The sequence below is a fragment of the Salvelinus namaycush genome, chromosome 1, assembly GCF_016432855.1.
Source record: "Salvelinus namaycush isolate Seneca chromosome 1, SaNama_1.0, whole genome shotgun sequence".
Classification (NCBI taxonomy): domain Eukaryota; kingdom Metazoa; phylum Chordata; class Actinopteri; order Salmoniformes; family Salmonidae; genus Salvelinus; species Salvelinus namaycush.
Window position 1 is genome coordinate 7,031,412 of NC_052307.1, and position 14,764 is coordinate 7,046,175.

A 14,764-nucleotide genomic window follows, 5' to 3' on the forward strand; every position below is an offset into this window, starting at 1 on the left:
ATTCATTCTTAAATGGAAGAAGTTTGGAACCATCAAGCCTCTTCCTAGCCATCCAACAAAACTGAGCAATCGGGGAGAAAGGCCTTGGTCAGAGAGGTGACCAACAACCCAATGGTTACTCTGGCGGAGTTCCTTTGTGGAGATGGGACAACCGTCTCTGCAGCACTCCACCAATCAGTCCTTTATGGTAGCGTGGCCAGACGGAAGCCACTCCTCAGTAAAAGGCACATGACAGCCCGCTTGGAGTTTGCCAAAAGGCAACTAAATGATTCAGACCACGAGAAACAACATTTTCTGAGCTGATGAAATCAGGATTGAACACTTCTGGAGGAAACCTTGCACCATCCATACGGTGAAGCATGGTGGTGGTGGCAGCATGTGTTGATGTTATTCAGTGGCAGGGACTGGGAGACTAGTCAGGATCGAGGGAAAGATGAACGGAGCAAAGTAAAGAGAAATCCTTGATGAAAACCTGCTCTTGAGCACTCAGGACCTCAGACTGGGGCGAAGATTCACCTTCCATCAGAACAACGACCTAAAGCACACAGCCAAGACAACACAGGAGTGGCTTTGGGACAAATCTCAATGTTGCTGAGTGGCCCAGCCAGAGCCTTGACTTGAACTCAATCTAATATCTCTGGAGAGACCTGAAAATAGCTTTGCAGAGACGCTCCCCATCCAACCTGACAGAGTTTGAGAGAATCTGCAGAGAAGAATACAAGAAACTCCCCAAATACAAGTGTGCCAAGCTTGTAGTGTCATACCCAAGAAGACTCGATGCTGTAATCACTTCCAAAGGTGCTTCAACAAAGTACTGAGTAAAGAGTCTGAATACTTATGTAAATGTGATATTTCAGTTTTTCTATATTTAATAAATTAGCAAATGTAACTTTTTCTTTTTTTTACGTGTGATTTTGAGATTGAAAAAACAGATTTGACTAAACCTGGAAAAACAACACTTTTTTTGTTGTGCCCTATGTTTATCTCTGAAAATAGACACATTTCTTCTTGCACTTCACATAGATTTTTTTGTTTGTCTCCGTGAAAAAAAAATGCACCTTTTTGGGTCCTCACCAGTTTGCATCCCTGATTTCTGTGTGTGGTCTGCAGCATGGGTTCCTCTGTGGAATGCCCTCCCTAACCCTATCCAGCCGTTTGTTTGTTTTGCCTTTTTCAAAGAAAGGGAGATGTTTGAGTTATTAGGCAGTCCTCCTCCTATTACTCCTCTGGGGGCGTCTGCTTCAGGTCGCACCCAGAAATATCACCCTATTCCCTATATAGTTCACTACTTTTGACCAAGTGCCCTTTTGACCAGGGCCCCATAGGGATTAACTCCCAAGAAAGTATTTCTTCATATCAAACCTGCAATGTCCGCCGCGGCCAGCTCTGAACTGATGGAATGCAATTAAGATGGAGAGGACAGATCAGAAAAGGAGGGGCAAAGACGGAGCTTGTGTATAGTTTTGTGTTCTCTTTCGGATACCTTCTGCTCCCCGTTTGCTTCTTGTGGTCTCTTTCGCTCCTGATCTTACCTGATCTTTGAAAGATCAGGTCTGTGGATGTGATAAGGGGAAAGATCAGATCTGTGTTGTGATAAGGGGAGAGATCAGGTCTCTGTTGTGATAAGGGGAAAGATCAGATCTGTGTTGTGGGGACTGTGGTTTAATATAATATATGCCATTTAGCAGACGCTTTCATCCAAAGCAACTTACAGTCATGCTTAACAGTCTGTCTCATATCGTAATTTCACCCTCGGATCTGTGTTGTGGTAAGGGGAAGGATCAGATCACTGTTGTGATAAGGTGAAAGATCAGATCATTGTTGTGATAAGGGGAAAGATCAGATCAGTGTTGTGATAAGGGGAAAGATCAGATCACTGTTGTGATAAGGGGAAAGATCAGATCACTGTTGTGATAAGGGGAAAGATCAGATCACTGTTGTGATAAGGGGAAAGATCAGATCACTGTTGTGATAAGGGGAAAGATCAGATCACTGTTGTGATAAGGGGAAAGATCAGATCACTGTTGTGATAAGGGGAAAGATCAGATCACTGTTGTGATAAGGGGAAAGATCAGATCTGTGTTGTGATAAGGGGAAAGATTTAGCCCAACGTCAGTATTAAATGCTTTGGCTGATCCATAACCAATTTGAACAACTTTGAATTTCAAACAGAACAGCACAGAAAGTTATGTAACGCCACACAATGACAGTCTTTTAAATCCCACCAGCAGCCCGCGGTGGAGCACAGAACTCAACACGGGACCCTTTTAATGTGGGTTAAATAGCATTAGCATATTAATGGGAGAAAGTGCCAGCTTTCTCAAGAGGGGAAAATCCATCAGTGCCGCCAGCCAGCCAGTCAGCCAGTCCAGGAGCCATTGGAAAGCAGATGAGTCTAGAGAGTAGAGTTGGAGTTTATTAAGCTAGCAGAGACAAAAGTCCCCCCCTCCCCCTCCTCCAGCCCTTCCACTCCTCATCGCCTCCTCCTCTCCTCCCACAACCCCTCTGCTGGGCCCTTTCAGCCCGTCTGCCCTCATGCTGGGCCCTTGATGGATGCCCCTGCACTTCAGAGGGACAGTGTGTGAGGGCGGGGAGTGTACATAGTGTCCCAGCGTTTTGGAAAAGAGGTCCTCCTCCTCGCATGTAATCCTGCGCCTCGAGCAAATCACCGCTAACAGCCACACTGCCAAAGTGAGACCACAGATCACCCCTGGCAGCCACACTGCCAAAGTGAGACCACAGATCACCCCTGGCAGCCACACTGCCAAAGTGAGACCACAAATCAGTTGCGCACCTCTTCTGGCACCCACACAGTCGCAGGCACACACACAGCTGTAGTCACACACGCATGCGCACACACAGGCACCCACACACAGCCGCAGGCACCCACACACAGTCACACACACACAGAGCCGCAGGCACCCACACAGTCACATACACACCCGCATGCGCACACACAGGCACCCACACACAGCCGCAGGCACCCACACAGCCGTAGGCACACACACAGTCACACACACAGCCACAGGCACCCACACAGTCACACACACAGCCACAGGCACCCACACAGTCACACACACAGCCACAGGCACCCACACAGTCACACACACAGCCACAGGCACCCACACAGTCACACACACAGCCGCAGGCACCCACACACACAGTCACACACATAGTCACAGTCGCACACACACAGCTTGAAGTTTACACGCGCACTAACACACAAACATACACACACAGCCACACACACAGCTTGAAGTTTACACGCGCACTAACACACAAACATACACACACAGCCACACACACACAGCTTGAAGTTTACACGCGCACTAACACACAAACATACACACACAGCCACACACACAGCTTGAAGTTTACACGCGCACTAACACACAAACATACACACACAGCCACACACACACAGCTTGAAGTTTACACGCGCACTAACACACAAACATACACACACAGCCACACACACAGCTTGAAGTTTACACGCGCACTAACACACAAACATACACACACATCCACACACACAGCTTGAAGTTTACACGAGCACTAACACACACACATACACACAGCTTGAAGTTTACACACGCACAAACACACAAACATGCACACACAGCCACACACCCAGCTTGAAGTTTACACGAGCACTAACACACAAACGTACACACACAGCGACACACACACAGCTTGAAATTTACACGCGTACTAACACTCAAACATGTTGTTCCGCTAACTGGTGAAAAGGAGGAAATCTCAGTTTGTAGAATCTTTTCGGGGGCTGGACATGCTGGAAGTTACACTTCGGTTGAGTGTAGAGAACAGGGTGTGTTGGGGAGTGAGTTTAGGGGACCCAAAGTAGGGTAGAGGGGTACGGAGAAGAGGGGATGGCGGGACTGTTTATTTGTAGAGTAATTTAGAAAGAGGGTGCCCATTGTTAGCTGCTAATGACCAACGAGTGAAAAGAACAGAAGTCTGGTCGTGTAATGAATGGAAAAACAAATCTAGACAGGGATAGAGGAGAAACGAGAGTTCACTAGACATCTGGGTGTCTGTGTTGTCCTCCTCTTTTGTGAATTGCTTTTGTTGTTTTGTTTTGTACTGAGGGGCAGTTTGGGTGCCTGTGGATGTGCTTTGTGCCTCTCTTGGCTTCCTTCCCTCACTTGGCTCTCGTCGGAGACGGTAAGGTCTAAAGTAATAGTTGACGCCATCACAGCCTTCACATAATACTCCCTCAGATCCACAGGCATGCATGTGCATACATTTGCACATCTGCACACACACAACACAGGTGCGCTAGTATGCTGGCACACACACACACACACACACACACACACACACACACACACAGTCAGGGCGTGCGTGCGCGTGTCAGAGGGGGCGAGGTCGTTTGTAACTGTGTGGTAAAGGCCTTACAGGGAAAAGGAAATGGCCTGTTACTGTCTCACTCCATCTCTTTATTAAATGGAAATGCTTTTGGCAGAGATGATGTCATCTCAGTTCTAGCTACTCTGAATGTTTCTTCATGTGTAACCTGCTGTTTCAACCAGGGAGCAATCCTGTGCTGCTGGAGCTGATCTAGGATCAGTTTGGACATTTTTCCCACTAATGATTTAAGGTTAGGGTCCTCCTGTCAACACACTGGTAGTAACACTTGTAGTAACACTGTTGTAGTCGCACTGGTAGTATCACTGTTGTAGTAACACTGTTGTAGTAGCACTGTAGTAACACTGGTAGTAACACTGGTAGTAACACTGTAGTAACACTGGTAGTAACACTGGTAGTAACACTGGTAGTAGCACTGTTGTAGTAACACTGGTAATATCACTGGTAGTAACACTGGTAGTAACACTGGTAGTAGCACTGTTGTAGTAACACTGGTAGTAACACTGGTAGTAGCACTGGTAGTAACACTGGTAGTAACACTGGTAGTAACACTGGTAGTAACACTGGTAGTAACACTGGTAGTAGCACTGTTGTAGTAACACTGGTAATATCACTGGTAGTAACACTGGTAGTAACACTGGTAGTAGCACTGTTGTAGTAACACTGGTAGTAACAATGGTAGTAGCACTGGCAGTAGCACTGGCAGTAACACTGTAGTAGCACTGGTAATATCACTGGTAGTAGCACTGGTAGTAGCACTGGTAGTAACACTGGTAGTAGCACTGATAGTAACATCGGTAGTAACACTGGTAGTAGCACTGGTAGTAACACTGGTAGTAACACTGGTAGTAGCACTGTTGTAGTAACACTGGTAGTAACACTGGTAGTAGCACTGGTAGTAGCACTGGTAGTAACACTGGTAGTAACACTGGTAGTAACACTGGTAGTAACACTGGTAGTAACACTGGTAGTAACACTGGTAGTAACACTGGTAGTAACACTGTAGTAACACTGGTAGTAACACTGGTAGTAACACTGGTAGTAACACTGGTAGTAACACTGGTAGTAACACTGGTAGTAACACTGGTAGTAACACTGGTAGTAACACTGGTAGAACTACTGTAGTAACACTGGTAGTAACACTGGTAGTAACACTGTAGTAACACTGGTAGTAACAATGGTAGTAACACTGTTGTAGTTGCACTGGTAGTAACACTGGTAATATCACTGGTAGTAGCACTGGTAGTAACACTGGTAGTAACACTGGTAGTAGCACTGGTAGTAACACTGGTAGTAACACTGGTAGAAACACTGGTAGTAACACTGGTAGTAACACTGGTAGTAGCACTGTTGTAGTAACACTGGTAGTAACACTGGTAGTAACACTGGTAGTAACACTGGTAGTAACACTGGCAGTAACACTGTAGTAGCACTGGTAATATCACTGGTAGTAGCACTGGTAGTAACACTGGTAGTAACACTGGTAGTAACACTGGTAGTAACACTGTAGTAACACTGGTAGTAACACTGGTAGTAACACTGGTAGTAACACTGGTAGTAACACTGGTAGTAGCACTGGTAGTAACACTGGTAGTAACACTGGTAGTAACACTGTAGTAACACTGTAGTAACACTGGTAGTAGCACTGTAGTAACACTGGTAGTAACACTGGTAGTAACACTGGTAGTAACACTGGTAGTAACACTGGTAGTAACACTGGTAGTAACACTGTAGTAACACCGGTAGTAGCACTGGTAGTTGCACTGGTAGTAGCACTGTTGTAGTTGCACTGGTAGTAGCACTGTTGTAGTTGCACTGGTAGTAGCACTGTAGTAACACTGGTAGTAGCACTGGTAGTAACACTGGTAGTAGCACTGGTAGTAACACTGGTAGTAGCACTGGTAGTAACACTGGTAGTAACACTGTAGTAACACTGGTAGTAACACTGGTAGTAACACTGGTAGTAACACTGGTAGTAACACTGGTAGTAACACTGTAGTAACACTGTAGTAACACTGTAGTAACACTGTAGTAACACTGGTAGTAGCACTGGTAGTAGCACTGATAGTAACATCGGTAGTAACATCGGTAGTAACACTGTAGTAACACTGTAGTAACACTGTAGTAACACTGGTAGTAGCACTGGTAGTAGCACTGATAGTAACACTGGTAGTAACATCGGTAGTAACACTGGTAGTAACACTGGTAGTAACACTGGTAGTAACACTGGTAGTAACACTGGTAGTAGCACTGGTAGTAACACTGGTAGAAACACTGGTAGTAGCACTGTAGTAACACTGGTAGTAGCACTGTAGTAACACTGGTAGTAGCTGGTAGTAGCACTGATAGTAACATCGGTAGTAACACTGGTAGTAGCACTGGTAGTAACACTGGTAGTAGCACTGGTAGTAACACTGGTAATATCACTGGTAGTAGCACTGGTAGTAACACTGGTAGTAACACTGGTAGTAGCACTGGTAGTAGCACTGTAGTAACACTGGTAGTAGCACTGTAGTAACACTGGTAGTAGCACCGGTAGTAACACTGGTAGTAGCACTGTAGTAGCACTGGTAGTAGCACTGGTAGTAGCACTGGTAGTAACACTGGTAGTAACACTGGTAGTAGCACTGGTAGTAACACTGGTAGTAACACTGGTAGTAACACTGGTAGTAGCACTGGTAGTAACACTGGTAGTAACACTGGTAGTAACACTGGTAGTAACACTGCAGTAACACTGGTAGTAACACTGTAGTTGTAGCACTGTAGTAGTAACACTGGTAGTAACACTGGTAGTAACACTGGTAGTAACACTGGTAGTAACACTGGTAGTAACACTGGTAGTAGCACTGGTAGTAACAGATACAGATGCCTTCCCTTGTAGTCAATCTCTCTAAAAGGTAATGTATTAATGTAGGACGTTGATTGAATCAATAGTTTATGCATACTGTTATGTACAATATTTGTGTGTCAATTGTCTTGAATTCAATAATTTAGTTTGTAGACTGAAGTAGTATTATGTTTTGATCAATTATATTCTTATATTGATGAAACACAGCATAATTTGGAGGGGGAAAATAATGCCTAGTCTATTTATCAATGTCGAGCCAAACTGTTGTCAACCACAGAGACAGAGGATCCCATTTGTTTTTCCCACTGCGATCTCCTCCTGTTCATTTGCTTCACTACTTAACTGTGGGTGCCAGAGATTCTCACTGGCAGGTCCTCTGCTTGTTTTGAGAAGACGAGAATGTCCTCTCCCCTCTCTTGCCCTTACTAGCTTACCCCTCTAGCTTCCCCCTCCTCTCCCTTGTTCCTCTCCCCAACCCCTGACCTTCTCCATGGGCAACAGAAGCTCAGAGAGGTGTGAGAGGAGCAGGCAGAGGAGCAGGGTTAGTGGTGGGGGTTCCAGCCAGGCCAGGAGCGATCAGCTGCCGCTTTGTTGTCTTATCCACAAGGAGTCCGGGGAGGGGAGAGGGGGCTGGCCCTGGCCTAGCCAGCCCCACTACTACTACACACATACTGCACTGTGAGAGGGAGAAATGTAACTCCTCTCTCTCTATCGCACACTCTCTCTCTCGTGCGCTCTCTCTCTCTCACACAGCTGGCCAGTCAGTGTGGAGCAGGAACAGTAATTGAGGCTGCTGTGTGTGTTGTGCAGAGTGGAGTTTCTCATACCGTGGACAGAGAGGAGACACAGGCGCGCATTCCCCAGTCTGAGCACACACACACAGGGGGGAGAGCGAGAACCAGGGAGTTGAGACATTGTGTGGAGGCCGGAGCCTGAGGGAGTTCCCCCCTCATCTGTAGCCCGGCTAGCAGTCGAGACACCATGCTGGTGCTGTGGGAAGGAGCACACTGGAGCCATCTCATCTTGCTTGGACTTTTGTCTCTGCGCTACCAGACCTACGGTGAGTACTACTGAGTGGACTAACACACCGCTCCGTACACTTTATCTCGCTCTGTATGTTTGTCTCTTTCACACTCACTCTCTCTCCTACACAGCTCTCCTCAGTCCCAGGGTTAGAGGTAGTCCCCAGGGGGAATCAGCCTGGGGAACGATCCGTGGTAAGGGACCTGACACTTTCAGACTGGTCACACTATATATTGGATTGAAATATGTTGGGTGATATGTTACATATTAAGGATCGCATGTACGGTACAGTAGTCGAGGTGTGGAATGCTTTAAAGTCTATAGAGAATATACAGCTTAATTTGCCTTGCATGCTTTTAACTACGACAACATGGTATTCAGTTCCCTTCTCGTTTTGATAGTATCAAAGTTGGCCTTTTCTCTAGATTTCAATGGACTTGGATTTTAAAAATCGTCAATGACGCAGCCGAATTCTTTTTTGGTTCAAAGTTATAATTTTGATTTACCAAATTAAGTCTTGTTTAATTTATATTCACACAAATAATGATTAACACATGGCAATATTATATTGTTAGAACATCTAGATTCAAGAATATATCCTCTATTTTTTATGGAAGTTGGCTATTTGTTTTGGTGGCTTGGAATGATCATTTTTGTGGATTACAGTAACAAATGAATTTAGAGAAAAATTAGGAAATTCTATTGGTCGCTATGACAAAGGTTAATCTTAAAAGCAAGGGTTGTTGGCTGCAAGCCGTTTACCAATTAGATGTATATTCTTGCTTGGGTCTGTCGTTCTATTTGTATTTATTGTAGTCATTGTAGTGGATTACAGTAACATCATTGTAGTGGATTACAGTAACAGTAGCTTTAAGGGAAATGTGAGTGAGCAGCCTGCTCTTGGTCCATGTTAGTTAGAGTTAGGGTTTGTTTAGTGGTGTGTCCCTAGCAGGCAGATAGATGGGGGTGTATTCATTTAGGAACCAAATGGGCAGAAACAAGGAGGGACCTACCTGAATTTGTCCAATAACTAATGAAATGTTTTGCTACGGTCTGTACTAATGAATCCATCCCAGAGTAGTGGGTCAACCAGGCAGGGATCCGCAGCTGTCTCCCACTTGTTTGACACACAGTTGGACTCCCAGCTTAAAAACCACTCAACCCTCCTTCTGCCAGGGCACACAATGATTGAGAACACACACACACACACACACACACACACACACACACACACACACACACACACACACACACACACACACACACACACGCACACATGCATATACACACATGCAGTCTTACAAAACACACACATACACACTCATGAAACACACGAATGCACACAGACTCTCAAAGCACGCACGCATCTGCGCACATCCACACACACAAAACACACACCCACACACAAAACACACACCCACACACAAAACACACAGGTTGCAGTGAGGGCACATCCTCTAAAAATTATATGTTCTACAAAAACCAGACCTTGTCCTATCAGGGAGTTCAATCTAACAGAATTAACCTGAAAAAACCTGACCAAGTTCTCTAAATGGTGCTTCTTATAGAAGAGACACTGCGTTCATAGATGTAAGGTACCTTGTGTTGTGTCTGGTTCTATGTAGAGCTTATGATGTGAACAGGCTTAGGTTGGTCTCTGTAATGTTACGTAAGAGTAAGTAGTCATACCCGTTCAGCGTAATGTATATATGTCCATAATGCACTGCTTTCTGTATGTTATACTTCGGTCATGTGCTGAAATGTATGACAATCCATAACTTGCATTAAGTAGGCGACTACACTGTTTAGTACTGCAAACCAGCAATTATCCATACTACAAAACCTACTTTGTTTTCATTTAGTATTTTAGTTAACTGTTATGGCTGCAGCCCGGTGTCGGTACACTTATGACAACAGCCCGTCCAAGTGCAGGGCGCGAAATTCAAAAGATATTTTTTAGAAATATTTAACTTTCACACATTAACAAGTCCAATACAGCAAATGAAAGATACACATCTTGTGAATCCAGCCAACATGTCCGATTTTTAAAATGTTTTACAGCGAAAACACCACGTATATTTATGTTAGCTCACCACCAAATACAAAAAAGCACAGACATTTTTCACAGCACAGGTAGCTTGCACAAAACCAACCTAACTAACCAAGAACCAACCAAACTAACCAAGAAACAACTTCATCAGATGACAGTCTTATAACAAGTTATACAATAAATCTATGTTTTGTTCGAAAAATGTGCATATTTGAGGTATAAATCATAGTTTTACATTGCAGCTACAATCGGAAATAGCACCGAAGCAGCTAGAACAATTACAGAGACCAAATTGAAATACCTAAATACTCATCATAAAACATTTATGAAAAATACATGGTGTACAGCAAATTAAAGACAAACATCTTGTGAATCCAGCCAATATTTCCGATTCTTTAAGTGTTTTACAGCGAAAACACAATATAGCATTATATTAGCTTACCACAATAGCCAAAAACACAACAGCATTGATTCAAGCCAACAGTAGCGATAACGAATAAACCAGCAAAAGATATTAATTTTTTCACTAACCTTCTCAAAATTCATCAGATGACAGTCCTATAACATCATATTACACAATACATATATTGTTTGTTCGAAAATGTGCATATTTAGCGGCACAAATCGTGGTTATACAATGTGAATACTAGGCAAAATGCAATAACAATGTCCGGAGAAATCTTGGAGAGGCACCTAATCTAATCAAATAACTATTCATAAACGTTACTAAAAAATACATGTTGGACAGCAAATTAAAGATAGCTTAGTTCTTAATGCAATCGCCGTGTTAGAATTCTAAAAATAACTTCATTACGACATGCAGCTTACGTTATTGCGAGAGAGCGCCCAAAATCAAAGCGGAAAACACAACGACACATTTTCCACAGAAATAGGAAATAACATCATAAATGGGTCCTACTTTTGCTGATCTTCCATCAGAATGTTGTACAAGTGGTCCTTTGTCCAGAACAATCGTTGTTTGGATTTAGAATGTCATTTTTCCCTCTCGAATGAGCAAGCAAACCTTGCCAAGTGGCGCGAAGCTCTCCATCGTCAACAAACGCAAAGAACGGAACACGCCAAAACTCCCGGAAAAAATTCAATCATCTGATTAAACTATATTGAAAAAACATACTTTACGATGATATTGTCACATTTATCAAATAAAATCAAAGCCGGAGATATTACACGTCTATAGGGAAAGCTTTTCAGAAGCCAAAGCTGATGTCCATCCCGCGTCATCCTGAACAGAGGAAATTGGGGTCCTGTCATTCCAAGAGGCCTCTTTTCACCATAGAAATACCTATACACTCCATTTCACCTCTCACAGCCTATTGACATCTAGTGGAAGGCGTATGAAGTGCATGTATAGTCATAAATCTCAAGCAAAATGATAGGGAGGGCCTGGAACAGAGCCTCGATTTGAGATTTTTAACTTTCTGACAGGAAGTTTGCTGCAAAATGAGTTCTGTTTTACTCACAGATATAATTCAAACGGTTTTAGAAACTTGAGAGTGTTTTCTATCCAATAGTAATAATAATATGCATATTGTACGAGCAAGAATTGAGTACGAGGCCGTTTGAAATGGGCACCTTTCATCCAAGTTACTCAATACTGCCCCTGCAGCCCAAAGAAGTTTTAACTCGATGAGTTAAGTCGTATTTGCTGATATTCAATTATTTCTTCCTTGGTAATAATTTGTAACAAATTTCAGTTTTCTTTAGTCTGTGTTTACTATCAGCAGATAAATGAAGCATATATTTATTGAGATCAATGAAATGAAACCCTATTTACTTGGTCAGCTTTTAACACTTCGCTTCTGTTTGATTGGGCCTACACCCTTTATGTTCCTGGTCAATTTGACCTGTTGACCTGGAAGTAAATTAATATAGATATATGTTTTTAACCTCCCAAAATGTATTTTCTAATAGCTGAGAATGTCGTCTTTTCATCCCATGAGTTGATCGACCCAACTGTTCAACATTTCGAGAGAAATGTTTGATAACTTTACCGAAGTCGTAAGTGAATCAAATTGACATTTTATGATATTTGTGAATTTCTTTTCCTTTTTTTGTTGCCAAACATCAGATCAATGTACCTCGGTCTCTGAACATCACAGGGAAAATATACGGTCCCACTTTATTTTGATAGTCCAGATTTTCCATCTATACGGTACATTCGGAAAGTATTCAGACCCTTTGAATTTTCCACATTTTGTTACGTTACAGCCTTTTTCTAAATGAAAAATAATTCACCCTCATCAATCTACACGAACTACCCCATAATGGCAAAGCAAAAACAGGTTTTTAGAAATTTCTGCAAATGTGTGTATATATAATTTGAAAAAAACATTTACAGTTGAAGTCGGAAGTTTACATACACCTTAGCCAAGTACATTTAAACTCGGTATTTCACAATTCCTGACATTTAATCCTAGTAAAAATTCCCTGTTTTAGGTCAGTCAGGATCATCACCATATGTTAAGAATGTGAAATGTCAGAATAATAGTAGAGAGAATTTATTTTCTTTCTTTCATCACATTCCCAGTGGGTCAGAAGTTTACATACACTCAATTTGTATTTGGTAGCATTGCCTTTAAATTGTTTAACTTGGGTCAAACGTTTCGGGTAGCCTTCCACAAGCTTCCCACAATAAGTTATGTGAATTTTGGCCCATTCCTCCTGACAGAGCTGGTGTAACTGAGTCAGGTTTGTAGGCCTCCTTGCTCGCACATGCTTTTTCAGTTTTGCCCACACATTTTCTATTGGATTGCGGTCAGAGCTTTGTGATGGCCACTCCAATATATTGACTTTGTTGTCCTTAAGCCATTTTGCCACAACTTTGGAAGTATGCTTGGGATCATTGTCCATTTGGAAGACCCATTTGCGACCAAGCTTTAACTTCCTGACTGATGTCTTGAGATGTTGCTTCAATATATCCACATAATTTTCCTTCCTCATCAGCCATCTATTTTGTGAAGTGCACCAGCCCCTCCTGCAGCAAAGCACCCCCACAACATGATGCTGCCACCCCGTGCTTCACGGTGGGATGGTGTTCTTCAGCTTGCAAGCATCCCCCATTTTCCTCCTAACATAACGATGGTCATTATGGCCAAACAGTTCTATTTTTGTTTCATCAGACCAGATGGCATTTCTCCAAAAGTACAATCTTTGTCCCCATGTGCAGTTGCAAACCGTAGTCTGGCTTTTTTATGGCGGTTTTCGAGCAGTGTCTTCTTCCTTGCTGAGCGGCCTTTCAGGTTATGTCGATATAGGACTCGTTTTACTGTGGATATAGATATTTTAGTACCTGTTTCCTCCAGCATCTTCTCAAGGTCCTTTGCTGTTGTTCTGGGACTGATTTGCACTTTTCGCACCAAAGTACGTTCATCTCTACGTCTCCTTCCTGAGCGATGTGATGGCTGCGTGATCCCATGGTGTTTATACTTGCGTACTATTGTTTGAACAGATGAACGTGGTACCTTCAGGCGTTTGGAAATTGCTCCCAAGGATGAACCAGACTTGTGGAGGTCTACAATTTTTTTCTGAGGTCTTGGCTGATTTCTTTTGATTTTCCCATGATGTCAAGCAAAGAAGCACTGAGTTTGAAGGTAGGCCTTGAAATACATCCACAGATACACCTCCAATTGACTCAATAATCCTATCAGAAGCTTCTAAAGCCATGACATAATTTTCTGGAATTTTCCAAGCTGTTTAAAGGCACAGTCAACTTAGTGTATGTAAACTTCTGACCCACTGGAATTGTGATACAGTAAAATAATCTGTCTCTAAACAATTGTTGGAAAAATTACTTGTGTCATGTCATAAAGCAGATGTCCTGCCTGACTTGCTAAAACTAGTTTGTTAACAAGAAATGTGTGGAGTGGTTGAAAAACGAGTTTTAATGACTCCAATCTAAGTGTATGTAAACTTCCGACTTCAACTGTACATAAGTATTTAGACCCTTTTCCTCAGTATTGTGTTGAAGCACCTTTGACAGTGAAAGCCTTGAGTCTTCTTGGGTATGAGGCTACAAGCATGGTACACCTGTACATGCAGAGTTTCTCCCGTTCTTCACTGCGGTCCTCTCAAGCTCTGTCAGGCTGGATGGGGAGCGTCGCTGCACAGTTATTTTCAGGAACTTCCAGAGACCTTCCAGAGATCAAGTCCGGGCTCTGGCTGGGCCACTCAATGACATTCAAAGAATTGTCCCGAAGCTACTCCTGCGTTGTCTTGGCTGTGTGCTTAGGGTCATTGTCTTGTTGGGAGATAAGCCTTCTCTCCAGTCTAAGGTCCTGAGCGCTCTAGAGCAGGTTTTCATCAAGGATCTCTCTGTACTTTGCTCTGTTCACCTTTCCCTCGATCCTGACTAGTCTCCCAGTTCCTGCCGCTGAAAAACACTGTGAAAGCATTATGCTGCCGCCATCATGCTTAACCATAAGAGTGGTACCATG

At 43.2% G+C, this 14,764-nt stretch overlaps 1 protein-coding gene across 1 annotated transcript in view; it reads left to right on the forward strand.

The window, feature by feature from the left end:
* The window catches only part of bmpr1ba (bone morphogenetic protein receptor, type IBa), a 156,331-nt gene that overhangs the window by 85,156 nt on the left and 56,411 nt on the right, over positions 1 to 14,764 (forward strand). Inside the window, exon 2 of the mRNA XM_038986969.1 lies at positions 7,991 to 8,297. Coding sequence (XP_038842897.1) covers positions 8,219 to 8,297 — 79 coding nt within the window. The 5' untranslated portion in view covers positions 7,991 to 8,218. The remainder of the gene's footprint in view (positions 1 to 7,990; positions 8,298 to 14,764) is intronic.